The 27309-nt window shown below is 37.8% G+C and overlaps 1 protein-coding gene across 1 annotated transcript in view; it reads left to right on the top strand.

The window, feature by feature from the left end:
* xylt2 (xylosyltransferase II) overlaps positions 1–27309 on the top strand; it is a 74114-nt gene that overhangs the window by 24363 nt on the left and 22442 nt on the right. Inside the window, exons 2-6 of the mRNA XM_061973848.2 lie at positions 3486–3990; positions 4078–4247; positions 7468–7670; positions 12573–12653; positions 16532–16748. Coding sequence (XP_061829832.2) covers positions 3486–3990; positions 4078–4247; positions 7468–7670; positions 12573–12653; positions 16532–16748 — 1176 coding nt within the window. The remainder of the gene's footprint in view (positions 1–3485; positions 3991–4077; positions 4248–7467; positions 7671–12572; positions 12654–16531; positions 16749–27309) is intronic.

Here is a 27309-nt window from a genome sequence, read left to right on the forward strand (position 1 = left end):
GAATGTCAATCAAGAGTCATAGTGAAGATTTATGATCGCTCATTTTTAGGTGTATTATTTCAATGCCTGACCGGCAGTAGACTCTCGATGGACGTAATGTGCACCCCAGCTTTAAAGCATGCCTGATTGCGTTAAATCAGGGCAGATTGTGCTTTTTTTTTTTGACATTTTGTGAAATTAGGAAAGCCTGTTGGCTGCTACAAAGGCACACAGTGGAGATAATTATTCATGCAAAATATAACTATTTCATGCTGCATTGCAGAGCTCCCTGATTATTATCTCAAAACCTCACAATGTTTGAGCTCGCCATGCGTGTGTGGAATGTGTGTGAAGACGTCACCCGTGTGTTTTTCTCTTTGCCACCATTCATTCGGGCTTGATATGTCTTTCAGTGTTTGTGGGCCAGCTCCCAAAGTGTTTGTGAAGATGAGCTCAAACTGCTCCACTCAGCTAAAAAGAATGATGATATCAACACAGTTGGTACTCCTTTTGGGCGTTGTCATACTTGTGACTTCAATAATAAATATGGCAGTGCCATGTTGGCATTTTTTTCCATAACTTGGGTTGATTTATTTTGGAAAACCTTGTTACATTGTTTAATGCATCCAGCGGGGCATCACAACAAAATTAGGCATAATAATGTGTTAATTCCACGACTGTATGTATCGGTATCGCTTGATATCGGAATCGGTAATTAAGAGTTGGACAATATCGGATATCGGCAAAAAAGCCATTATCTGACATCTCTAGTGTTATATATGTTTTGTATAGTATTTTTAGAATGTGGCATTTAAAAATGAGTTGCAGGACTTTGGACAGGTGCTCTAAAGGGTGAGCACTGCTAAGGTGGTGTGGTGTTAGCGCTCTTGCCTTGCATCATTTACAGACCACATTGGTCTGACTACGGTCCCTTTAAAAAAAAAAAAAAACATCCAAAAAGTTACTTTTCCTCTTTTATCCACAATTTCTTCATTTGGACTTGATAGTTGATACTGTCACCTGATTGGCTGTTAGCGTGTCACTCCCACTGATCACTAATCACTTCCTGCGTTACCAGAGAGCCTTTGTTCATGCAACCAACCAAGAAAAAAAAGAATGATTGAACGTTTTATCGAACGCATTTTTCAATTTCCATTCCGTGTCTATTGCCATATATGTTGATATGGCAGTGTTTCCCACAGGACAGGCATCTATTTGTGGTGGTGTGGTCGGGGGGGTGGGGGGGGGGGGGGGGGGGGCAGCGGCGATGACCAAGAAGAACGCGGAGTTGGAATATAATTACATTTTATGTACATATTTATATACAGATTTGAACAATTAGTGGTTCACTGAAATATATTTATTAATTGTGGTTCTTACAAAAAATATATCTTATAAAATATAAAAGCTAAAATGTCTCTTAAAGCTCTGCCCCTTTAATTAGTGAATACTAAATAATTTAACTTTAGCCTACTACTACAACCATATTATTTACCAGCAACATGAAGTGAAACAGAGGCAGAGGTGTCCTGCCACAGTCAGTCAACCTCCTCCTCCTCCTCCTCCTGCTGCTGCTGAACAGGTCGCACCTGTGGTCCGGACTGTAGGCCTACCTCCTCTCCAAGTCGAGCCCTTTTCGGCCGTTGAAAATATTTTTCTATACTCATCTGTGTGAAGTGAGTGAACATCCAACATTAGAATGTATTACTAACGAGCAGAAGCGCTTTATGTACAGTGCCGTCTAACCTTAAACGGCAGCAGCTCAACACATGCAGGGTTCAACGTTAAGGTTTTTTTCTACTTGCCCGACTTCTCAAATCTACTTGCCCCAATATTTTTACTTGTCCTGCCTAGGTTTTTTTCTGGCTGTGTAGTGCTCATGGCTTATATCTTACTAAAATTCTTCCCGTTGACTATTTACAACACTACACAGTATTTATTATTATTATTATTATTATTATCTATAATTACATTTAAATGGCATTGCATACATGTAAAATTAAATGCTATTTCACATTATTTGACCAGTAGCAGTTACACCCATCTGAACAGGTCAGCCACCTGCTTAAAGCCCGATCACAGTTGAAATCTTGAAATGAAGGGCCTTTAATGGCCAAAACATTAACCTGGACAACATTTTAACAGCTGGTTGGCTCAGATTTTATTCTTTTCATTGCATTCACATGCTGCAGTGGACAGTGGACAATTTAGCTTCAGTCCATGTGTGTTTATTGACAACAGGGCTATAACCTGGACACGTTAGCTCGTCGGTATTGTAACACGTGACTGTTACTACGTGCGTCTGCCCGGTGTTGTACCGAAATCTTTTACCCATCGGAATTTGTAACTCCAGGGGGCGATGTTCCCATGGCGTTTGCTTGATGGTTAAACGGCAAGCCCAAAGAGGAGGAGAAGAAGAACGCTTGCGTAAATGGCGTAAACTATCCTTAATGCTGAAACGTCAGTTGTCAGAATTTCAGCATTAATAAATTACACATATTCTGGAAATCAATGACTTACTTTCATTATAGTATGAGTCCATTGTATCAGCTGTTGGTTCTCTCTCACACACATACATTTTCCGGATTAAAAGCTATCATGGAATGAAACGTCAGTTGTCAGAATTTCAGCATTAAAAAATCAATGATTTACTTTCATTATAGTATGAGTCCATTGTTATTATTAATGCTGAAATTCTGACAACTGACGTTTCAGCATTAAGGATAGTTTACGCCATTTACGCAAGCGTTCTTCTTCTCCTCCTCTTTGGGCTTGCCGTTTAACCATCAAACAAACGTCATGGGAACATCGCCCCCTGGAGTTACAAATTCCGATGGGTAACAGATTTCGGTACAACACCGGTCCCTGAGTCAAACAGCGGCGGTGTTAATGAAGCAGCGTCAGGCTGCTCACGTCAGTGAAACGCTCGGTGAAATCGCGGATTAACGTTAAATATATGACGAGCTTCGAGCGATGCAGCTATAACCTATCTACCTATAACACCTGTAAAAATGAAGCAATGCTACCACGCTAGCAAGCGTTGGCTAGCCGGCTATGAGCCACCAAGCTGCTAACTGTCGCCAAAAGGCACCATTTAAGTTTTTTTCCCCATGGCATCCTGGATCAAGGCTTTCAGCAGCTTTTGGACGTTTGAGGTAGAAACGTAGGAAGCGCCATCATTATGAAAAGTAGCCGGCGAGTATTTTGATCCCGTCCGTCCGTCCCTCTTCTTCTTCTTCTGGCCCACCAGGTGAATTAAGTGCTATTGGCGGAGTTACAATGCATAGTAGGCTACCGCCACCTACTGCACCGGAGGTGTAACTACAAGCAACATTCACAGACAGTCCCATTGCTTTTATGAGCGGTCGAGCGAGTCAAAAGCCGAAAAATCCATTTGTGGCGGACATAATTCTTTCGTGGCGGGCCGCCACAAATAAATGAATGTGTGGGAAACACTGTATGGTTTTGTCGCCCAGCCCTAATCCAGCTTATTGTTCCCCTCTTAGAAAAAAACCAGGCGGTCTAAACTGCCTGACCAGAGCAGCCAGGACCAGAAGAGGGACACGGCACTTGTGGAGAGACAAAACTCTCTGTCCGGGAGGGACGGGGGCAGATGGAGCGGCAGGCTGGAAAGGATCGGGGGCACGGCGGCCAGCGCCCTCAGACGGGGGACCAGTCGGAGAGCAGGCAAGCCCGGCACCAGGATGAAGACGGACGCAGGAGTGGACGGCGCAGCACCCAATGACACACACAGTAGCCGGAACTTGACTGACGGCGCGCTCAGGTTGTCCGCCGCCGTCTTAGCGGGGGAGCCGGGCAGCGTGGACGGCGCCCACCAACCCCCCAGCAGTGACTTTGAGCCCAAATGTGACATCAGCGGCAAGGACGCCTTGTCAGCTCTGCACCGCGCCAGCACACAGGAGTGTCGCCAGGAGATCGCAAACGTCGTGTGTCTCCATCAGGCGGGGCAGCTCATGCCCGACGCCCTCCCACAGTTCTGCCCCCAAGTCGGTGAGAGCACACAGCGTGTCATGAAGTTGTCCGTGGCAGAGAAATACTAGCAAACTGACCTTTCTTGTCTTTCATGTCCTCCGGCAGGTGTCACAAATCTTGTTCAGGCCGAGCTGGACAACAGCCTGCCTAAAGTGGAGAACCCTGTCAGGGTGGTTTTTGTCCTGATGGTCCACGGCCGCGCCGTACGGCAGCTCAAGCGTCTCATCAAAGCAATCTACCACCGCGATCACTACTACTACATCCATGTTGACAAGGTGAGACCCATGAGACTGATACTGATACCGATGATTTGTAGTCAAAGAGGCCGATAACCGATGTTTGGAGACGATATTCATTAGCAGTAAAAGTTATTTACATTGAATATCATGTCAGTAAACATCTGGGCAAGTTGTTTTTTATTAGGTTTATTTATTTTTTAGTGGGACCAGTAGAGACAAATGTTTAGTCAGTACTACACACACACACACACACACACACACACACACACACACACACACACACACACACACACACACACACATATACAGGTAAAAGCCAGTAAATTAGAATATTTTGAAAAACTTGATTTATTTCAGTAATTGCATTCAAAAGGTGTAACTTGTACATTATATTTATTCATTGCACACAGACTGATGCATTCAAATGTTTATTTCATTTAATTTTGATGATTTGAAGTGGCAACAAATGAAAATCCAAAATTCCGTGTGTCACAAAATTAGAATATTACTTAAGGCTAATACAAAAAAGGGATTTTTAGAAATGTTGGCCAACTGAAAAGTATGAAAATGAAAAATATGAGCATGTACAATACTCAATACTTGGTTGGAGCTCCTTTTGCCTAAATTACTGCGTTAATGCGGCGTGGCATGGAGTCGATGAGTTTCTGGCACTGCTCAGGTGTTATGAGAGCCCAGGTTGCTCTGATAGTGGCCTTCAACTCTTCTGCGTTTTTGGGTCTGGCATTCTGCATCTTCCTTTTCACAATACCCCACAGATTTTCTATGGGGCTAAGGTCAGGGGAGTTGGCGGGCCAATTTAGAACAGAAATACCATGGTCCGTAAACCAGGCACGGGTAGATTTTGCGCTGTGTGCAGGCGCCAAGTCCTGTTGGAACTTGAAATCTCCATCTCCATAGAGCAGGTCAGCAGCAGGAAGCATGAAGTGCTCTAAAACTTGCTGGTAGATGGCTGCGTTGACCCTGGATCTCAGGAAACAGAGTGGACCGACACCAGCAGATGACATGGCACCCCAAACCATCACTGATGGTGGAAACTTTACACTAGACTTCAGGCAACGTGGATCCTGTGCCTCTCCTGTCTTCCTCCAGACTCTGGGACCTCGATTTCCAAAGGAACTGCAAAATTTGCATGGTTGGGTGATGTTTTGTTTTTTCATTTTCATACTTTTCAGTTGGCCAACATTTCTAAAAATCCCTTTTTTGTATTAGCCTTAAGTAATATTCTAATTTTGTGACACACGGAATTTTGGATTTTCATTTGTTGCCACTTCAAATCATCAAAATTAAATGAAATAAACATTTGAATGCATCAGTCTGTGTGCAATGAATAAATATAATGTACAAGTTACACCTTTTGAATGCAATTACTGAAATAAATCAAGTTTTTCAAAATATTCTAATTTACTGGCTTTTACCTGTGTGTGTGTGTGTGTGTGTGTGTGTGTGTGTGTGTGTGTGTGTGTGTGTGTGTGTGTAGTACTGACTAAACATTTGTCTCTACTGGTCCCACTAAAAAATAAATAAACCTAATAAAAAACAACTTGCCCAGATGTTTACTGACATATGATATTCAATGTAAATAACTTTTACTTTTTCAAAATATTCTAATTTACTGGCTTTTACCTGTATGTATATATATATATATATATATATATATATATATATATATATATATATATATGTATGTATATATATATATATATATATATATATATATATATATATATATATATATATATATATATATATATATGTATATGTGTGTGTGTGTATATACACATATACACATATATATATATATATATATATATATATATATATGTGTGTGTGTGTATATACACATATACACATATATATATATATATATATATATATATATATATATATATGTGTGTGTGTACACATACAGTATATATATATGTATGTGTATATATATATATATATGTGTGTGTATATATATATATATATATATATATATATATAATATGTGTATATGTATGTATATATATATATATATATATATATATATACAGGGTTTCCCGCAGCGCTTTGTTGCTAAGGCGGCCGCCTTAGCAACAAAGAGCCACCGCCTAAACTAAGGTCTTAACAAGATCTCCAGCCACACGTGCAGATTTAAAAAACTATCTGTGTCCCCAAGCAAACGCATACGCATGCCAAAATACTGGGGGCCCTGTAGCCTAGGACTTAAGACCATTCTCGCAAATCAGAAACATCCAAAACGTCATTTCCGGAGGCGGCATATAGCAAAAATAGCGGGTCACGGCAAGAAATAATTATATATGTGGACTGACAGACAAGTAGAGCTACTTTTAAGCATCATTTTGGAGTTTAAAGTTAACAAAACTCAACAAAGTGTTGACTGGGAAACTAGCCAGTCCAAGTCTGGTGACATTCGTACCCTATTTTGGAACGGTACAGACTTGGAGGGACATATGAGGAATTTCCTCACCGGAAAGAGGACATCACAAAAACTGTCGGCACTAAACTGAAAGTGATTCGTGGAAAGTACAGACAAGCAGTCGACGCAGGTGGAAGAAGTGGTTACGGTAGAGTTGTTTTGCTGTACTTCCAACTATGCCAGCAGATCTCTAATATTGTTCACACCTGTCTCCATCTTAACACAGCAGTGCGCTCTTAAACACACACCAGGAAGCGAGGGAAAATGAAGTTAAACCAAGCGCTTGGCTCCATTTACTCCGAAGGGAAATCTCCCGAGCAAAGTCTGTGTCCTTAGTCCGCGATGATTATCAAGCTAAAGGACGCTGGTGTGCATGCGCCTGACTTCCTGTTGCCTAAATTGACTGGTTTTCGGTAGTTAAAAAATTAGACTGTGTTACGAACCATTGGGAATTTTATCGCAAATTATCAATATACCGTTTATTGTTACATCCCTCATTTATTAACAAGTAAAAAGTCAAGGGCGGTCAAGGCATGTTCTTGCCGCCGATGCTGGTCAATTTTTTAGGGCATTACGGCAAATGACGAGGGCCGTCGCGTCACTTGCTGCGGTTGCCGTGGTTATATTCGAGCCCTGGAGTTCTTGTTCATTGGGCGAATATATCTTCCAATGTTCCTCATTTACAGACTATGGTGGTGTCAGTTTGGAGGCACAATTCTTCCCCCTTACCAGAAACAAATAGTGCCTGTGAGTCATCTTGTGTAAGAAGGACCCCCCACATTTCTCTTTTTGACCTGAGACTCTGACCCCACGCAGCGGTCGGCCTACATGCACCGGGAGGTGGTGCAGATGGCCCAGCAGTACCCAAATACTCGTGTCACCCCCTGGCGGATGGTGACCATCTGGGGCGGGGCCAGCCTGCTGAAAGCCTATCTCCGCAGCATGCAGGATCTGCTCTCCATGCTGAACTGGAAGTGGGATTACTTCATCAATCTCAGCGGCACGGACTTCCCTACCAGGTACGGTAGCTGCAACACTTCTATCTCCAAGACAGGCTTTCAACCTCTGGCAGAGGACACATTGAGTAGATTGTTCCTGGAAACTGACAGAAAGTTTTAAATCAGGGCTGTCCAAACTTCTACCACTGAAAAGTTATGTTTTTCATTTTCAAAACCATTACAATATATCGATTTTTTTTACCTTTATTGCTCCCCTCAATCATAGAAAGGTTAAAAATAAGTCTTAGATACATTTTTTTTTTCATTGCTTAAATCTTTACATCAACTTCAGATCTATCTGCCGATACACATTTGTATTATTATTATTAGTTGGTTGTCTTTTATGGCCTTGTTGTTAAAGAAAACATTTTTTATGGCAAAAACACAAAATATGCAGCATTTTCTCATAAAAAATGTCAAAGTGTGATATTTGATGTGAAGTCATTTTGAGCCTTAAATACCGTATTTTCCGCACCATAAGCCGCCCTGGGTTATAAGCCGCGCCTTCAATGAACGGCATATTTCAAAACTTTGTCCACCTATAAGCCGCCCCGTGTTATAAGCCGCATCTAACTGCGCTAAAGGGAATGTCAAAAAAACAGTCAGATAGGTCAGTCAAACTTTAATAATATATTAAAAACCAGCGTGATGTGGGCGCGCATGGAGTCGTATATCAACATGGACGGAGCTGCGTGAAAAAAGCCACCCGGCCTCTTCGCGTAAACTTCCCTTAACCACTCGCTCATCTTTTCTTCATCCATCCATCCCTTCGAGTTAGCTTTTATGATGACGCCGGCTGGAAAGGTCTCTTTTGGCAAGGTCTTCCTTTTGAATATCACCATGGGTGGAAGTTTCTGGCCATTAGCATGGCAAGCTAGAACCACAGTGAAGGATGACTTCTCATTCCCTGTGGTGCGAATATTCACCGTACGTGCTCCCGTTGTATCCACAGTGCGGTTCACAGGAATATCAAAAGTCAGTGGAACCTCGTCCATGTTGATAATGTTCTCTGGCCGGATCTTTTTTTCAGCTATCTTGTTTTTACAATATGCACGGAAAGTAGCCAGCTTTTCTTGAAAGTCTTTAGGCAGTTGCTGTGAAATAGTAGTCCGTGTGCGGATGGAGAGATTGCGTCTTTTCATGAACCGGAAACCTGTCGCTTGGTAGGAGCCATTTTGTGGTCTTTACAGATGTAAACACACAAAGGAAATGAAACGTAATATCCGCGCGCTTCTTCTTCTTCTACGGGGGCGGGTGGTTGCTTACAGTAGAAGAAGAAGCGCTTCCTCTTCTATGGGGGCGGGTGCTTACCTTGGCGGTTGCTTGCGTAGAAGAAGAAGCACTTCCTCTTCTACGGGGAAAAAAGATGGCGGCTGTTTACCGTAGTTGCGAGACCTAAACTTTATGAAAATGAATCTTAATATTAATCCATATATAAAGCGCACCGGGTTATAAGCCGCTCTGTCAGCTTTTGAGTAAATTTGTGGTTTTTAGGTGCGGCTAATAGTGCGGAAAATACGGTAGGTCAATAATTCATAACAACATTGATTTTTGAGTCTTTTTTTTTGAGTCATGACAGTTTAAAAGAAAATCCCACTAATGGTTCAAAAGGTTCATTAAAAGTGTTAAAATGAAATCATACTTGAGTTTTTATTCTTTTACTTTCAACACATGAATTTCTAGATCAACTTCACATCTATCTGTTGATTATAAACTTTTGTTTTTCTTCAATGTCCTTTTTGTCGTAGAAAAATATTTAATTTTTAAATGGCAAAAACATCACATTTTGCAATATTTTCCCACCAAAATATTTCAAAGTGGAATATTTGATCTGAAGTCATTGGAGCCTTAAACAGGTCAATAATTCATAACAACGTTGATTTTTGATTCATTATTATTTTTTTGAGCAATGACAGTTAAAAAAGTCTTACTAAAATTCTCAGGAATCCAAAAGGGCTTATCTTTAACACTCATTAAAAGTGTTAAAGATAATATTTTTTTGTTTTACTTTCAACACATAAATCTCTAGATCAACTTTGGATCTATCCATTAATTATAAGTTTCTATTTTTTTAGTTTTTTTGTTTGTTTGTTCAATGTCTGTTTTTGTCATAGAAAACATTGTATTTTTTAATGGCAAAACACAAAATACGCAACATTTTCCCATAAATGTAAAAGTGCAATATTTGATGTGAAGTCATTGGAGCCTTAAATATGTCAATAATTCATAACAACGTTGATTTTTGATACCTTTTTTTTTTTTTTGAGTCATGACAGTTTAGAAGAAAAAAAAATGTCACTAAAATTCTTGGAGATTCAAAAGGTTCCCACTCATTAAAAGTGTTCAAATTAAGTCTTAGTTGAGTTTTTATTGTTTTACTTTCAACACATAAATCTCTAGATCAACATTAGATCTATTTGTTGATTCTAAGGTTTTATTTTTCTTCAAGGTCCTTTCTGTCATAGAAAACGTGTATTTTTTTAACAGCAAAAACATCCAATTTTGCAATATTTTCCCCACAAATGTTTTAAAGTGGAATATTTGATGTGAAGTAATTGGTCAATAATTCATACCAACGTTGATTTTGATTAAAAAAAAAATTTGAGCAATGAGTCCCACTAAAATTCTCAGAGATCCAAAAGGGCCCCACTCATTAAAAGTGTTAAAAATACGATTTTTTTTATTGTTTTACTTTCAACACATGAATCTCTAGATCAACTTTAGATCTATCCGTTGATTATAAGTTTCTATTTTTTTCCTGTTTTTTTGTTTGTTTGTTCAATGTCCTTTTTTGTCATAGAAAACTTTGTATTTTTTAATGGCAAAAACACAACATATGCAACATTTTCCCATAAAAAATGTCAAAGTGTAATATTTGATGTGAAGTAATTGGTCAAGAATTCATACCAACGTTGATTTTGATTAATTATTTTTTTTTGAGCAATGAGTCCCACTAAAATTCTCAGAGATCCAAAAGGGCCCCACTCATTAAAAGGGTTAAAAATAAGATTTTTTTTATTGTTTTACTTTCAACACATGAATCTCTAGATCAACTTTAGATCTATCCGTTGATTATAAGTTTCTATTTTTTCCTGTTTTTTTGTTTGTTTGTTCAATGTCCTTTATTTTGTCATAGAAAACTTTGTATTTTTTAATGGCAAAAACACAAACTATGCAACATTTTCCCATAAAAAATGTCAAAGTGTAATATTTGATGTGAAGTAATTGGTCAATAATTCATACCAACGTTGATTTTTATTTTTTTTTATTTTTTTTGAGCAATGAGTCCCACTAAAATTCTCAGAGATCCAAAAGGGCCCCACTCATTAAAAGTGTTAAAAATAAGATTTTTTTTTATTGTTTTACTTTCAACACATGAATCTCTAGATCAACTTTAGATCTATCCGTTGATTATAAGTTTCTATTTTTTCCTGTTTTTTTGTTTGTTTGTTCAATGTCCTTTTTTTGTCATAGAAAACTTTGTATTTTTTAATGGCAAAAACACAAAATATGCAACATTTTCCCATAAAAAATGTCAAAGTGTAATATTTGATGTGAAGTAATTGGTCAAGAATTCATACCAACGTTGATTTTGATTAATTATTTTTTTTTGAGCAATGAGTCCCACTAAAATTCTCAGAGATCCAAAAGGGCCCCACTCATTGAAAGTGTTAAAAATACGTTTTTTTATTGTTTTACTTTCAACACATGAATCTCTAGATCAACTTTAGATCTATCCGTTGATTATAAGTTTCTATTTTTTCCTGTTTTTTTGTTTGTTTGTTCAATGTCCTTTTTTTGTCATAGAAAACTTTGTATTTTTTAATGGCAAAAACACAGAATATGCAACATTTTCCCATAAAAAATGTCAAAGTGTAATATTTGATGTGAAGTAATTGGTCAAGAATTCATACCAACGTTGATTTTGATTTTTTTTTTTTTTGAGCAATGAGTCCCACTAAAATTCTCAGAGATCCAAAAGGGCCCCACTCATTAAAAGTGTTAAAAATACGATTTTTTTTATTGTTTTACTTTCAACACATGAATCTCTAGATCAACTTTAGATCTATCCGTTGATTATAAGTTTCTATTTTTTCCTGTTTTTTTGTTTGTTTGTTCAATGTCCTTTATTTTGTCATAGAAAACTTTGTATTTTTTAATGGCAAAAACACAGAATATGATACATTTTCCCATAAAAAATGTCAAAGTGTAATATTTGATGTGAAGTAATTGGTCAAGAATTCATACCAACGTTGATTTTGATTAATTTTTTTTTTTGAGCAATGAGTCCCACTAAAATTCTCAGAGATCCAAAAGGGCCCCACTCATTAAAAGTGTTAAAAATAAGATTTTTTTTTTATTGTTTTACTTTCAACACATGAATCTCTAGATCAACTTTAGATCTATCCGTTGATTATAAGTTTCTATTTTTTTCCTGTTTTTTTGTTTGTTTGTTCAATGTCCTTTTTTGTCATAGAAAACTTTGTATTTTTTAATGGCAAAAACACAAAATATGCAACATTTTCCCATAAAAAATGTCAAAGTGTAATATTTGATGTGAAGTAATTGGAGCCTTGAATACAGTATGTCAATAATTCATAACAACATTGATTTTTATTCATTATTTTTTTTTAGAGCAATGACAGTTTTAAAGACAAAAACAGCATGCATGGCAGTTTTGTGTTTTTAGAGTCAAAATTGCAACTTGTTCTTGTTAAGTTTCACTTCACTCTTTTGTTCCATGCTTTTTTTCGTAGTAGTATTTTTAGAATGTTAAAAACTAAGCTGCGGGTCGCAAATGGCCCCCGGGCCACACTTTGGACACCATGTATGTTGGCTTTAAAGGTTGCATGGTTGGTTTTTGTGTGAAGTGAGACACTTTTAGGGTCCCTAAACTCCCTCCCGCGCTCTGTAACCCCTCAGGACCAACGATGAGCTGGTGGCCTTCCTGTCACAGCACAGAGACAAGAACTTTCTCAAATCCCACGGCAGAGAGAACACCCGGTGAGTGGTCTCGCCTTAAAGTGCAAAGCATTAAAAGCTGAACAGTCCCAAGGCCACACTTGGAAAGTAGTACCGAGCCTACGCCAGCAGGCTTGTTGCTCGGTGGAGCGCGGTGCAGTTTGATGAGGTGGTTACTCAGGTGCCAACACCTACTGGTACTGTCATCCCTAGTTTATACTCCTCTCAACATGGAGATAAACACAATATATTGTCTTATTTGCTTTGTGACATTTAACAATGTTTACTCATGGACTTGAAGTGGACAGAGCACCAATAAGTGGCAATCATTTCGAACCTAAAGTCTGTATGGCCATATATCATTCATCATATTATTTATATCACAACATAGAGGGAGACAAGCGCTAGTATTTAGTATGTACAAAGTAAATAAATAGTCATGTAGATAAGTTTTGTATGTAAATATTTACACACATGATACCGGTATTTAGTATATGAAAATAAATAAGTACCGTAGATAAGTTTTGTATGTGAATAGCAGTGTTGGGTTAGTTACTGAAAACCAGTAACTAGTTACAGTTACTAGTTACTTTATTTCAAAAGTAACTCAGTTACTAACTCAGTTACTTACACCAAAAAGTAATGCGTTACTGTGAAAAGTAACTATTTAGTTACTTATATATATATATATATTTTTTTTTAAGGCTCCATTTAATACCCTTTTAGCCTTCATTTTAGTACTGTTATTGCACTGGAGAATACGGTAATACAATGTGTTGATCAACTTGACATGCATTTGCATCACTCAACTCTGCTAAGCAATGTGGTCTACATACAACACACAAAGACAAAGATATGTTTTAAAGGGCCAATTTGTTTCAGACCAGAACAAATTGACAAAACTATTTTAAATAGCTGCAACTTAACATACATAAGTAACAAACAGCATAATAACAACATAGCTGTAAAACAAGAAAGGCACACACTACATACATAAAGCCTAACCAGGCGTTTTTTTTATCTCAAGGAATTATGAAATAAAATCATGTCTGAAGCCCAGAACACTCTACACATTTCCCCACTTAGTTTAGAGAAAAGGAAATATTAGCCTGGCCCACTAGTATCCCTCTTTAGGTTTGTGAACTTTATAGTCTAAACATTTAGAGTGATGTGATAATCGAACACTCTAAAAGTCTAAAATGAAAGAGTATATAAGAGAATTGACAGAGTGTGTGTACCTTCAGTGTGCAGTGCCTCATTAAAATCCAGCCGCTGTTGGAGGTGGAGGTGAAGTGTGTGTCTCTTTACTAGCTTCGTCGAAGCATGTTGTTTTTGTAGCTGTTTCAGCATATTTGAAACTTACATTCAACTAAAATGTTCTTTTCTTTGTGGTCGATAAAAGAAACGTACTGAAAATATCTCCATTTTAAGAAACTCGGCTTCGGGGTTCGCCATGACGTCTTGATAGTAGACACAGACACGCCCCCTCCCACACACACACACACACACACACACACACACACACACACACACACACACACACACACACACACGTACACACAGACAGCGCGCGGCGCGCCTCTTTTTTGTCGCCTCTTCAGCAGCGCTGCAACACTCAGATCTTCTCAGTTTCTAGCCGATACTACATAAAAAATAACGCAAAATAACGCAATAACGCATCATGTAGTAACGGTAACTGAGTTACTGAATATAAAAAATAACGCGTTACTTTGTAACGCGTTAGTCCCAACACTGGTGAATAGTAAATATTTACCCATATGATACCAGTATTTAGTATATATAAATAAATAGTGAAGTAGATAAGTTTTGTATGTGAATAGTAAATATTTACACATATGATACCAGTATTTAGTATATAAAAATAAATAGTGAAGTAGATAAGTTTTGTATGTGAATAGTAAATATTTACACATATGATACCAGTATTTAGTATATAAAAATAAATAAATAGTGAAGTAGATAAGTTTTTTATGTGATTAGTATATATTTACACATATAATACCAGTATTTAGTTTATAAAAGTGAATAAATAGTAAAGTAAATAAGTTCTGTATGTGACTAGTAAATATTTACACACATGATACCAGTATTTAGTATATAAAAATAAATAAATAGTGAAGTAGATAAGTTTTGTATGTGAATAATAAATATTTACACATATGATACCAGTATTTAGTATATAAAAATAAATAGTGAAGTAGATCAGTTTTGTATGTTAATAGTAATTATTTACACATATGATACCAGTATTTAGTATATAAAAATAAATAAATAGTGAAGTAGATAAGTTTTGTATGTGAATAGTAAATATTTACACATATGATACCAGTATTTAGTATATAAAAATAAATAAATAGTGAAGTAGATAAGTTTTGTATGTGAATAGTAAATATTTACACATATGATACCAGTATTTAGTATATAAAAATAAATAAATAGTGAAGTAGATAAGTTTTGTATGTTAATAGTAAATATTTACACATATGATACCCGTATTTAGTATATAAAAATAAATAGTGAAGTAGATACTTTTTTTATGTGACGAGTATATATTTACACATATAATACCAGTATTTAGTTTATAAAAGTGAATAAATAGTAAAGTAAATAAGTTCTATATGTGACTAGTAAATATTTACACACATGATACCAGTATTTAGTACATAACAATAAATAAGTAGATAAGTTGTGTATGTGAATATTAAATATTTACACAAATAATACCAGTATTTAGTATATGAAAAATAAATAGATAGTGAAGTATATGTTTTGTATTTGAATAGTAAATATTTACACGTTTTCTTTTATATATTAGTTATTTATTACCATCAGTGTGTGAATGTGAATGGGTGAATGTGGAAATAGTGTCAAAGCGCTTTGAGTTCCTTAAAAAAAAAAAAAGGTAGAAAAGCGCTATACAAGTACAACCCATTTACCATTTAGAGCACTATTTAGTTTAGTTATTCATCAGTTTTGTTTCCTTTGATTTATTCTTTTGTTGATAACATTTTTCATAATAGTTCATATTTATTTTCCTTTCGTTTTCTATGTGATTTAGTTATTCTTTATTTTGGATTTAGTTATATTTAATCTTGCTTTTCTTGGTATTTTCATCTGTTTTCCTCATTTTTGGTTCCTTCCTTATGGTTCCTATGTGATTTAGTTGTTCTTTAATTAATTTAGTTACCGGTATATTTAATCTTGCTTTTCTTGGTATTTTTGTCTCATTTCCTAATTTTTGGTTCTTTCCTTTCGATTCATATGTGATTTAGTTGTTCTTTAATTTGTTTAGTTATATTTAATCTAGCTTTTCTTGGTATTTTTGTCTGTTTTCCTCATTTTTGGTTCTTTCCTTTCGGTTCCTATGTGATTTAGTTCTTTAATTTATTTAGTTGTATTACTCTTGCTTATTTTTGTCTGTTTTCCTCATTTTTGGTTATTTCCTTCCGGTTCCTATGTGATTTAGTTGTTCTTTAATTTATTTAATTGTATTTATTCTTGCTTTTCTTGGTACTTTTGTTTGTTTTTCTCATTTTTGGTTATTTCCTTTCGGTTCCCTATGTGATTTAGTTGTTTTTTAATTTATTTAATTATATTTAGTCTTGCTATTCTTGGTATTTTCGTCAGTTTTCCTAATTTTTGGTGGTTTCCTTTCGGTTCCTATGGGATTTAGTTGTTCTTTAATTTATTTAGTTATATTTAATCTTGCTTTTTTTTGGTATTTTTAATCGGTATCGGCCCTGACTACTAATAATCGGTATACGCCCTGACTACTAATGAAGATCTGCACAGTTTGTCAGCAATGAAGTGAAGAATGATGGTCAAATGTCAAGTTCCTTGAAAGAGTAGAGTGGCACCAAACGCTGGATAACAAACTGAATGTCTTCTTGGTCTTCAAGGTTTATCAAGAAGCAGGGCCTGGATCGACTCTTCCATGAGTGTGACAACCACATGTGGCGCCTGGGAGTCCGCACCATCCCAGACGGCCTGGAAGTCTCCGGTGGCTCGGATTGGTTTGCACTCACCCGCCGCTTCGTGGACTACGTCATCAACTCCCAGGATGACTTGGTGTCGGGGCTGAAGCAGTTCTATTCTTACGCTCTGCTCCCTGCTGAGGTGAGTGGACACTCAGCATGACATTTAACTTCTTCCACCTGTCTCACATGATAACAATGTCACCAGTCCTTCCATATTTGGGGTTGACCATACCACCTCATTGTTTTAAAACGGTTCCATCCGATACAGTTCAATGAGTTAAAATGGATTCAGTAACTTTTGATAAAAAAAACTAATCAAGCGGTGTGAGTGTGAAATAAATAGTGGACTGTGGACACTGTAGGTGAAGTGTCCTTTTTGCTGGGTTGCATCCGTTTTAATTGACATGATCATTGACACCATAATTGACATAATAATTGGCATGATGATTGACATAATTAGGGGGGGGTCACACACATATGTGGTCCTCTCCAAGGTTTCTCATAGTCATTCACATCGACGTCCCATTGGGGTTGTGAGTTTTTCCTTGCCCTTATGTGGGCTCTGTACCGCGGATGTCGTTGTGCCTTGTGCAGCCCTTTGAGACACTTGTGATTTAGGGCTATATAAATAAACATTGATTCATTGATAATTGGCATGATAATTGACATGGTGATTTACATATTTGACATGATAATTTACATAATTGACATGGTAATTGACATTATTTACATAATTGACATAGTTGACATGATAATTGATACAATAATTTACATGATAAATGACATAATTGATATAATTTACATGATACTTGACATAATTGACATGATAATTGACATAATCGATATACTAGTTGACATAACTGACATGATAATTGATATAATCGATATAATACCGTATTTTCCGCACCATAAGGCGCCCTGGGTTATAAGGCGCGCCTTCAATGAACGGCATATTTCAAAACTTTGTCCACCTATAAGCCGCCCCGTGTTGTAAGCCGCATCTAACTGCGCTAAAGGAATGTCAAAAAAACTTTATTAATATATTAAAACCAGCGTGATGTGGGCGCGCATGGAATCGTATATCAACATGGACAGAGCTGCGTGAAAAAAGCCACCCGGCCTCTTCGCGTAAACTTAAACTTACCTTAACCACTCGCTCATCTTTTCTTCATCCATCCCTTCGAGTTAGCTTTTATGATGACGCCGGCTGGAAAGGTCTCTTTTGGCAAGGTCTTCCTTTTGAATATCACCATGGGTGGAAGTTTCTGGCCATTAGCATGGCAAGCTAGAACCACAGTGAAGGATGACTTCTCATTCCCTGTGGTGCGAATATTCACCGTACGTGCTCCCGTTGTATCCACAGTGCGGTTCACAGGAATATCAGTTGCTGTGAAATAGTAATCCGTGTGCGGATGGAGAGATTGCGTCTTTTCATGAACCGGATCCCTGTCGCTTAGTAGGAGCCATTTTGTGGTCTTTACAGATGTAAACACACAAAGGAAATGAAACGTACGGTAATATCCGCGCGCTTTTTCTTCTTCTACGCGGGCGGGTGGTTGCTTACAGTAGAAGAAGAAGCGCTTCCTGTTCTATGGGGGCGGGTGCTTACCTTGGCGGTTGCTTGCGTAGAAGAAGAAGCGCTTCCTGTTCTACCGGGAAAAAAGATGGCGGCTGTTTACCGAAGTTGCGAGACCGAAACTTTATGAAAATGAATCTTAATATTAATCCATATATAAAGCGCACCGGATTATAAGGCGCACTGTCAGCTTTTGAGAAAATTTGTGGTTTTTAGGTGCGCCTTATAGTGCGGAAAATACGGTAGTTGACATAACTGACATAATAATTGACATAATTAACATGACAATTGACATGATAGTTGTTAGACTTTAGACTTTTTTTTTTAGACTTCCTTTTTATTGTCATTCAAATTTGAACTTTACAGTACAGATAAGAACAAAATTTTGTTTCATTAGCTCATGGTAGTGCAGGATAAAAAAACAATAAAGTGCATATATAAATAAATAAATAGGTTACTGTACAGATAAATATATTGCACTTTTTCATATGCATCCACGTTTATGGATGTATGTTATATTGTCTTTTTTATTCCAGCGAGTTAACCCATTTTGGGGGGAGTTGAGGGGATGATTATGATGCGTTCAAGAGTCTTACGGACTGAGGGAAGAAGCTGTTACAGAACCTGGAGGTTCTGCTTCGGAGGCTGCGGAACCTCTTTCTAGAGTCCAGGAGTGAAAACAGTCCTTGGTGGGGGTGGGAGGAGTCTTTGCAGATTTTCTGAGCTCTGGTCAGGCAGCGGCTTTTTGCGATTGTTGGCACGATCATTGGCATGATAATTGACAATGGACATAATTTATTAATATTGACATAAAGTTGATGTGATTTGATATTTGACATAATCGATATAATAGTTGACATGATAATTGACATGCTAATTGATATAATTAACATGATAATTGACATAATTGATATAACAATTGACATAATTGACTTGATAATTGATATAATAATTGGCATGATAATTGACATAAAGGACATAATGTATATCATTATTGACATATTTGACAATTGATGTAATAGTTGACATGATAATTGACATGCTAATTGATATTATAATTAACATGATCATTGATATAATAATTGACATAATTGACTTGATAATTGATATAATAATTGCCATGATAATTGATATAATTTACATGATAATTGACATAATAGATATAATTTACATAATTGATATAATTTGCATGATAAATGATAGAATAATTTACGGATAATTGACATGATCATTGACACGATGGTCAAGCAGCTTGAGCGTAGCATTAAAACAAGTGAAAGTGAGTGTAGTGTTAAGCAAACAATTTCGTAATGTTGTTTTGTTCTTGCGTGTTCCAGTCGTTCAAATAGAGACATAGGAAAGAGTCCAGAAAGAAGTGGTTCACAAAGGTAATAAAATCAGGGAAAGACAAAATGGCTGTTAAAATATCCCTTTCATCATTTGGGGAATACAATCGGACCATGCTTGTGTCTGCAGCAGAGGTGGGTAGAGTAGCCAGAAATTGTACTCAAGTAAGAGTACTGTTACTTTAGAGATTTATTACTCAAGTAAAAGTAAGAAGTAGTCACCCAAATATTTACTTGAGTAAAAGTAAAAAGTATGTTGTGAAAAAACTACTCAAGTACTGAGTAACTGATGAGTAACATACACACTCATATCATATATATATATATATATATATATACATACATACATACATACATATACATTGATATATACAGTATATAATTTATATGTATTTATTTTGCTGTTTTTGTTTACATGTTAAAGCTGTTTTAATGAATATACATGCATGTTTAACATATAGATTCCTTTCTTTAATGAAGACTAGAATATAAGTTGGTGTATTACCTGATTCTGATGACTTGCGTTGATTGTAATCAGACAGTCGTGATGATAACGTCCACGTTTTCAAATGGAGGAGAAGAAAAGTTCCTCCTTTCTGTCTAATACCACATGAAAGTGGTGGGTTTTTGGCATCTTATTTGTCCAGCTTCCATATTCGTTTTTATACACTTTACAAGAAATACATTGGCGGCAAACTCCGTAGCTTGCTAGCCTGTTTGCGCTGGCTTTCGGAGACTGTTATTTTGAAAGCGCAGGCGCAATGGAGCGGCACTTTTATTTGAAGACAGGAACTGTGCAGTCAGTCTTTAGGCTTTTGACGGGATGTACGGTTGAAATAAAAAATTGTCTTTTTTCCTTCACAGTTTTGATTGATTGATTGGAACTTTTATTAGTTGATTGCACAGTACAGTACATATTCCGTACAATTGACCACTAAATGGTAACACCCCAATAAGTTTTTCCACTTGTTTAAGTCAGGTCCATTGATTGGTCCAACGTCACCAGTGACTGCATCTGATTGGTGGAACGGAGTGAACGTCACCAGTGACTGTATTTGTTGAAACGCAGGCACTATGAAGGTCTGTCTGACAGACCAAAACAAACAAAGCGTGCATTAACAGATCGATAAAAATTAGTAGCGAGTAGCGAGCTGAATGTAGATAAAAGTAGCGGAGTAAAAGTAGCGTTTCTTCTCTATAAATATACTCAAGTAAAAGTAAGAGTATGTTGCATTAAAACTACTCTTAGAAGTACAATGTATCCCAAAAGTTTCTCAAGTAGATGTAACGGAGTAAATGTAGCACGTTACTACCCACCTCTGGTCTGCAGTGATCACTTTGAGAAACTTTCTGTGATGCAATCGTCTTTATTGTAGTAGTGTTAGAGAGCAGAACTAAACGTAGAGAAAGGACGATTAGTTTGTGTTCTTTTGTGGCTGCTACGCCTAAATATACCTAGAAGACCTGCTTGTGCAAATAAACTAATGTCATGTTAAGTCCTAGTAATATATATTGTGATTATTGGTCCAATCCACCATATTTTCATTGTCCTATTTCATAACAAACTAAAAGCTTACTTGTTGTTGTGCAGGAAAGACTAGATCTTTATTCTACACGGATGACCACATTATAGTGTCTTTGGTGATATTTGTTAGCATGAAGAAAATATCCTTCATAGTATTAATAAATATATATACTAGCATTTACTCAATCTTGATATCGCTAGCAAACATTGCTGAACAACAGATACATAATGAGACAAAATATCAACTTCACTGCATAAAAACAACTGCAGACATGAAGTAGCGGAGACTAATATTTGTAGCAGGAAATCAACTGCAAACAAACTTTTCCTCATTAGCGTCACGATCACAGCAGCACGGCACTCGTTACGTCAATCAAATACGTTACTTAGAGATGCACCAATAAGTCCATCGTTGGCTTTCACCGATTGATGTTTAATTTGTGGACCCCTCAGATGTAAAGACATGATGTGCCTCCAATCTTTTTTTATTTCAATCCTTGTGTCAAATGAAGTGAGGTAGCAGTAACGTCTTGGTGATTATAAATGGTTTAAATCTTTCAAATATTATTTTTCTTAAGAGTGTAAAAATCCACTACATCCCATTTTAAATATTTGATTCAGCGATACAGGTTACACTGAGGGTGCAAGTATAAAAAACTTTAACATTGTTAGAAATATACTCCACACTGTGAATCCACACCAAACAAGAATGACAAACACATTTCGGGAGAACATCTGCACCGTAACACAACAGAACAAATACCCAGAACCCTTTGCAGCACTAACTCTTCCGGGAGCTACAAGGTGTGTGTGTGTGGGGGGGGGCGGTGGTAGCGGGGGTGTATTTTGTAGCGTCCCGGAAGAGTTAGTGCAGCAAGGGGTTCTGGGTATTTGTTCTGTTGTGTTTATGTTCAATCAATCAATCAATCAATGTTTATTTATATAGCCCTAAATCACAAGTGTCTCAAAGGGCTGCACAAGCCACAACGACATCCTCGGTACAAAGCCCACATAAGGGCAAAGGTGGGTAGAGTAGCCAGAAATTGTACTCAAGTAAGAGTACTGTTACTTTAGAGATTTATTACTCAAGTAAAAGTAAGGAGTAGTCACCCAAATATTTACTTGAGTAAAAGTAAAAAGTATGTTGTGAAAAAACTACATTGATATATACAGTATATAATTTATATGTATTTATTTTGCTGTTTTTGTTTACATGTTAAAGGTGTTTTAATGAATATACATGCATGTTTAACATATAGATTCCTTTCTTTAATGAAGACTAGAATATAAGTTGGTGTATTACCTGATTCTGATGACTTGCGTTGATTGTAATCAGACAGTCGTGATGATAACGTCCACGTTTTCAAATGGAGGAGAAGAAAAGTTCCTCCTTTCTGTCTAATACCACATGAAAGTGGTGGGTTTTTGGCATCTTATTTGTCCAGCTTCCAAACTCGTTTTTATACACTTTACAAGAAATATATTGGCGTCAAACTCCGTAGCTTGCTAGCTTGTTTGCGCTGGCTTTCGGAGACTCTTGTTTTGAAAGCGCAGGCGCGATGGAGCGGCACTTTTATTGTGAAGACAGGAACGTCCTCATGTGCGGTCAGTCTTTAGGCTTTTGACGGGATGTACGGTTGAAATAAAAAAGGGTCTTTTTTCCTTCACACTTTTGATTGATTGATTGGAACTTTTATTATTAGATTGCACAGTACAGTACATATTCCGTACAATTGACCACTAAATGGTAACACCCCAATAAGTTTTTCAACTTGTTTAAGTCAGGTCATGTGACCACCTGGCTCTGTTTGATTGGTCCAACGTCACCAGTGACTGCATCTGATTGGTGGAACGAAGTGAAACGTCACCAGTAAGGCAGGCACTTTGAAGGTCTGTCTGACAGACCAAAACAAACAAAGCGTGCATTAACAGATCGATAAAAATTAGTAGCGAGTAGCGAGCTGAATGTAGATAAAAGTAGCGGTGTAAAAGTAGCGTTCCTTCTCTATAAATATACTTAAGTAAAAGTAAAAGTATGTTGCATTAAAACTACTCTTAGAAGTACAATTTATTGCAAAAGTTACTCAAGTAGATGTAACGGAGTAAATGTAGCGCGTTACTACCCACCTCTGCATAAGGGCAAGGAAAAACTCACCCCAGTGGGACGTCGATGTGAATGACTATGAGAAACCTTGGAGAGGACCGCATATGTGGGTAACCCCCCCCCTCTAGGGGAGACCGAAAGCAATGGATGTCGAGTGGGTCTGACATAATATTGTGAGAGTCCAGTCCATAGTGGATCCAACATAATACTAAGAGTTGTTGTTGTGTTACGGTGCGGATGTTCTCCCAAAATGTGTTTGTCATTCTTGTTTGGTGTGGATTCACAGTGTGGCGTATATTTCTAACAATGTTAAAGTTGCTTATACGGCCACTCTCAGTGTAAACTGTATCGCTGTTGATCAAGTATGCGTTGCATTCGCGTATGTGTGCGTACAGAAGCCGCTCATATATCTTATGACTGGGCCGGCACGTTGTTAGAAGGGATGAAAAGCGGACGTGACGACAGCTAGTAGAGGACGTTAAAAGCAGTGCCTTTAAGGCACACCCCCAAGACTGTGGAATACAAGATATAATGACTGATGAACACCTTCGTTCGATAATGAAGGTTGCCTCAGCTCAAACCCTGAGCCCCGACATTAATGAACTAGCATCCAAGAAAAGATGGCAGGTATCTGGCTTGGGCACATCAGATTAGATCAGTGTATTGCAAACTGAGCAGTTTAAAGTCCTGAATGGTTGGTTTATTCATTATTTTATTTTCAAATGTATTAGCCTGTGGAAAAAGTTAATGTTGATATTTACCTCAGAAGGCTGCAAATAGAAAAGAGGCATTCAATTTTTATTTAAATTGTATTTGATATGCCATTGATGTTTTTAGGGCCCGCAATGGCCCATTGCAAAAGGACTCCCGAAGGGAGTCCTTATGCAATGGGACATAAGGACCTATTGTTATTCTAAGGTTTTATTCTTTATTATTATTATACCGGCCGCCTCTTTGAGCTGTAATTTGACCCACTTAACATGCTTCAAAACTCACCATATTTGACGCACACATCAGGGCTGCCGAAAATTGCCGTTTGATAAAAAAACCAAACCCCAAAAATCAAAATTGCGCTCTAGCGCCCCCTAGGAAAAAAAAAAACTAGACTGCCTGTAGCTCCCACTAGGAAGGTCGGAGAGACATGAAACAAAAACCTCTATGTAGGTCTGACTTAGACCTACATTTCATTAACGGTACATTCTCGGGCTAAAATCAACAGGAAGTTGGCAATTCCCCCTTTAAGACAAAAAAGTACTAAAAACAGTCAATTTTGCCTCTTTGAGCTGTAATTTGACCCCCTTAACATGCTTCAAAACTCACCGAACTGAACACACACATCAGGACTGGCACAAATTGCGATCTAATAAAAAAAACTAACCCCAAATTTAAAAATTGCGCTCTACAGCAATTTTTTAATAAAACGCAAAAAAAACTGCTCCTCGGAAGAAAAAAATTACAAAACTGCCTGTAACTCCCACTGGGAAGGTCGGAGAGACGTGAAACAAAAACCTCTATGTAGGTCTCACTTAGACCTACATTTCATAAACAAAAATGAACAGGAAGTTTGCTATTCCCCCTTCAAAACAAATTTTTTGTAAAAACCGGTCACCTTCCTTCAAAAACGAACTCCTCTGGGTGCGTTTGTCGTTTCGCCTTCAAACTAACACAGAAGAGAGATTGAACCCTTGTGATTACAATGACAGAAGCGCTTTTTTTCTAACTGCTCCGGTTTTGATTTTATGACCCTTCAAATTTCATTTAGGACTAGCACCTGCCAAATACACGGGCCCGACCAATGCTGCTTGCAGCTTTAATTATTATTATTATTTGAAACTCGATTTTGCATGTCACTATAACGTTATATAAGCCTTGCTTGTTCAATATTTAATGCAAAACTTGTTTGGGTCCCTATTAAAAAGGTTAATTTGTTCAACCTTGGCCCGCGGCTTTGTTCAGTTTTAAATTTTGGCCCACTCTGTATTTGAGTTTGACACCCCTGCTCTAAACCTTTCAAAACAGGCCCAAATCTGCACTGATGCGGGTGAATAAACAGTAGCCTCATAAGTTTAGACCATCGCCTGAAACCCAGAAGTGCCTCTAGGTCACGTGATTGCAAGTTCGCAATATTGCTGTTATTTCTTGTAAGGGAATGGTGTATACATGAATTATGGACACAAACAAGCATGTAAACAACAACTGATGGCCAATGCATTCACATCTTATTTGAATAAATGGGTTGTTGTTCATGTTTACCAATTTGGGGAATAATTCCCTGAACACAGGAGGTCTGTGAAAGAAGAGTAAACACTCATTTTTGCTTTTGTTTAGTTATTGTGTACTACTGACTTTGCTTTGCTCAAACAATTGTGTGTAACAAAAGAGGATAATAAAGCACTCACTATAAAACCTTTACAGTAATACACCCTGCAGCAACATTCTTTACAAACAACCAGGGCTTTCAAAATGAATGTGTTAATGGAGACTAATCCATCATCATCATTATAAATCTAATTACAAAAGCAGTGAAGTTGGCACGTTGTGTAAATGGTAAATAAAAACGTAATACAATGATTTGCAAATCCTTTTCAACTTATATTCAATTGAATAGACTGCAAAGACAAGATACTTAACAGTCGAACTGGTAAACTTTATTTTTTGCAAATATTGGCTCATTTGGAATTTGATGGCTGCACATGTCTGGCACAGGTGGCAAAAAAGACTGAGAAAGTTGAGGAATGCTCATCAAAGACATACTTAAAACATCCCACAGGTGAACAGGGTATAAAAGCAGCTTCCATGAAATGCTCAGTCATTCACAAACAATGATGGGGCGAGGCTCACCTGAGCAAATTGCCCAATAGTTTAAGAACAACATTTCTCAACCAGCTATTGCAAGGAATTTAGGGATTTCACCATCTACGGTTCGTAATCACATCAAAAGGTTCAGAGAATCTGGGGAAATCACTGCACGTAAGCGGCAAGGCCGTGACCTTGGATCCCTCAGGCGGTACTGCTTCAAAAAGCGGCATCCGTGCGTAAAGGATATCACCACACGGGCTCAGGAACACTTCAGAAAACCACTGTCAGTAACTACAGTTGGTCGCTACATCTGTAAGCGGTATGGCGTAGTGGGTAGAGCAACCGTGCCAGGAACCTGAGGGTTGCAGGTTCGCTCCCCGCCTCTTACCATCCAAAAATCGCTGCCGTTGTGTCCTTGGGCGGGACACTTCACCCTTTGCCCCCGGTGCCACTCACACCGGTGAATTGAATGATGAATGATAGGTGGTGGTCGGAGGGGCCGTTGGCGCAAATTCCAGCCACGCTTCTGTCAGTCTACCCCAGGGCAGCTGTGGCTATGAAAGTAGCTTACCACCACCAGGTGTGAATGATTGATGGGTTCTACATGTAAAGCGACTTTGGGTACTTAGAAAAGCGCTATATAAATCCCAGTTATTATTATTATTATTATTATTAAGCGCAAGTTAAAACTCTATTGAGCAAACCCAAAGCCATTTATCAACAACACCCAGAAACACTTCGCTGGGCCCGAGCTCATCTAAGATGGACTGATGCAAAGTGGAAAAGTGTTCTGTGGTCTGATGAGTCCACATTTCAAATAGTTTTTGGAAAGAGTAAAAGACCCATCAGGCGCAAAGTGTAAAAGGCAGCATGTGTGATGGTATGGGGGTGTATTAGTGCCCAAGACATGGGTAACTTACACATCTGTCAAGGCACCTTTAATGCTGAAAGGTACATACAGGTTTTGGAGCAACATGTGTTGCAAGTGGAGGAGTTCAAGTACCTCGGAGTCTTGTTCACGAGTGAGGGAAGAGTGGATGGTGAGATCGACAGGCGGATCGGTGCGGCGTCTTCAGTAATGCGGACGCTGTATCGATCCGTTGTGGTGAAGAAGGAGCTGAGCCGGAAGGCAAAGCTCTCAATTTACCGGTCGATCTACGTTCCCATCCTCACCTATGGTCATGAGCTTTGGGTTATGACCGAAAGGACAAGATCACGGGTACAAGCGGCCGAAATGAGTTTCCTCCGCCGGGTGGCGGGGCTCTCCCTTAGAGATAGGGTGAGAAGCTCTGTCATCCGGGAGGAGCTCAAAGTAAAGCCGCTGCTCCTCCACATGGAGAGGAGCCAGAT

Source organism: Nerophis lumbriciformis, linkage group LG22 (genome assembly GCF_033978685.3).
Source record: "Nerophis lumbriciformis linkage group LG22, RoL_Nlum_v2.1, whole genome shotgun sequence".
NCBI lineage: Eukaryota > Metazoa > Chordata > Actinopteri > Syngnathiformes > Syngnathidae > Nerophis > Nerophis lumbriciformis.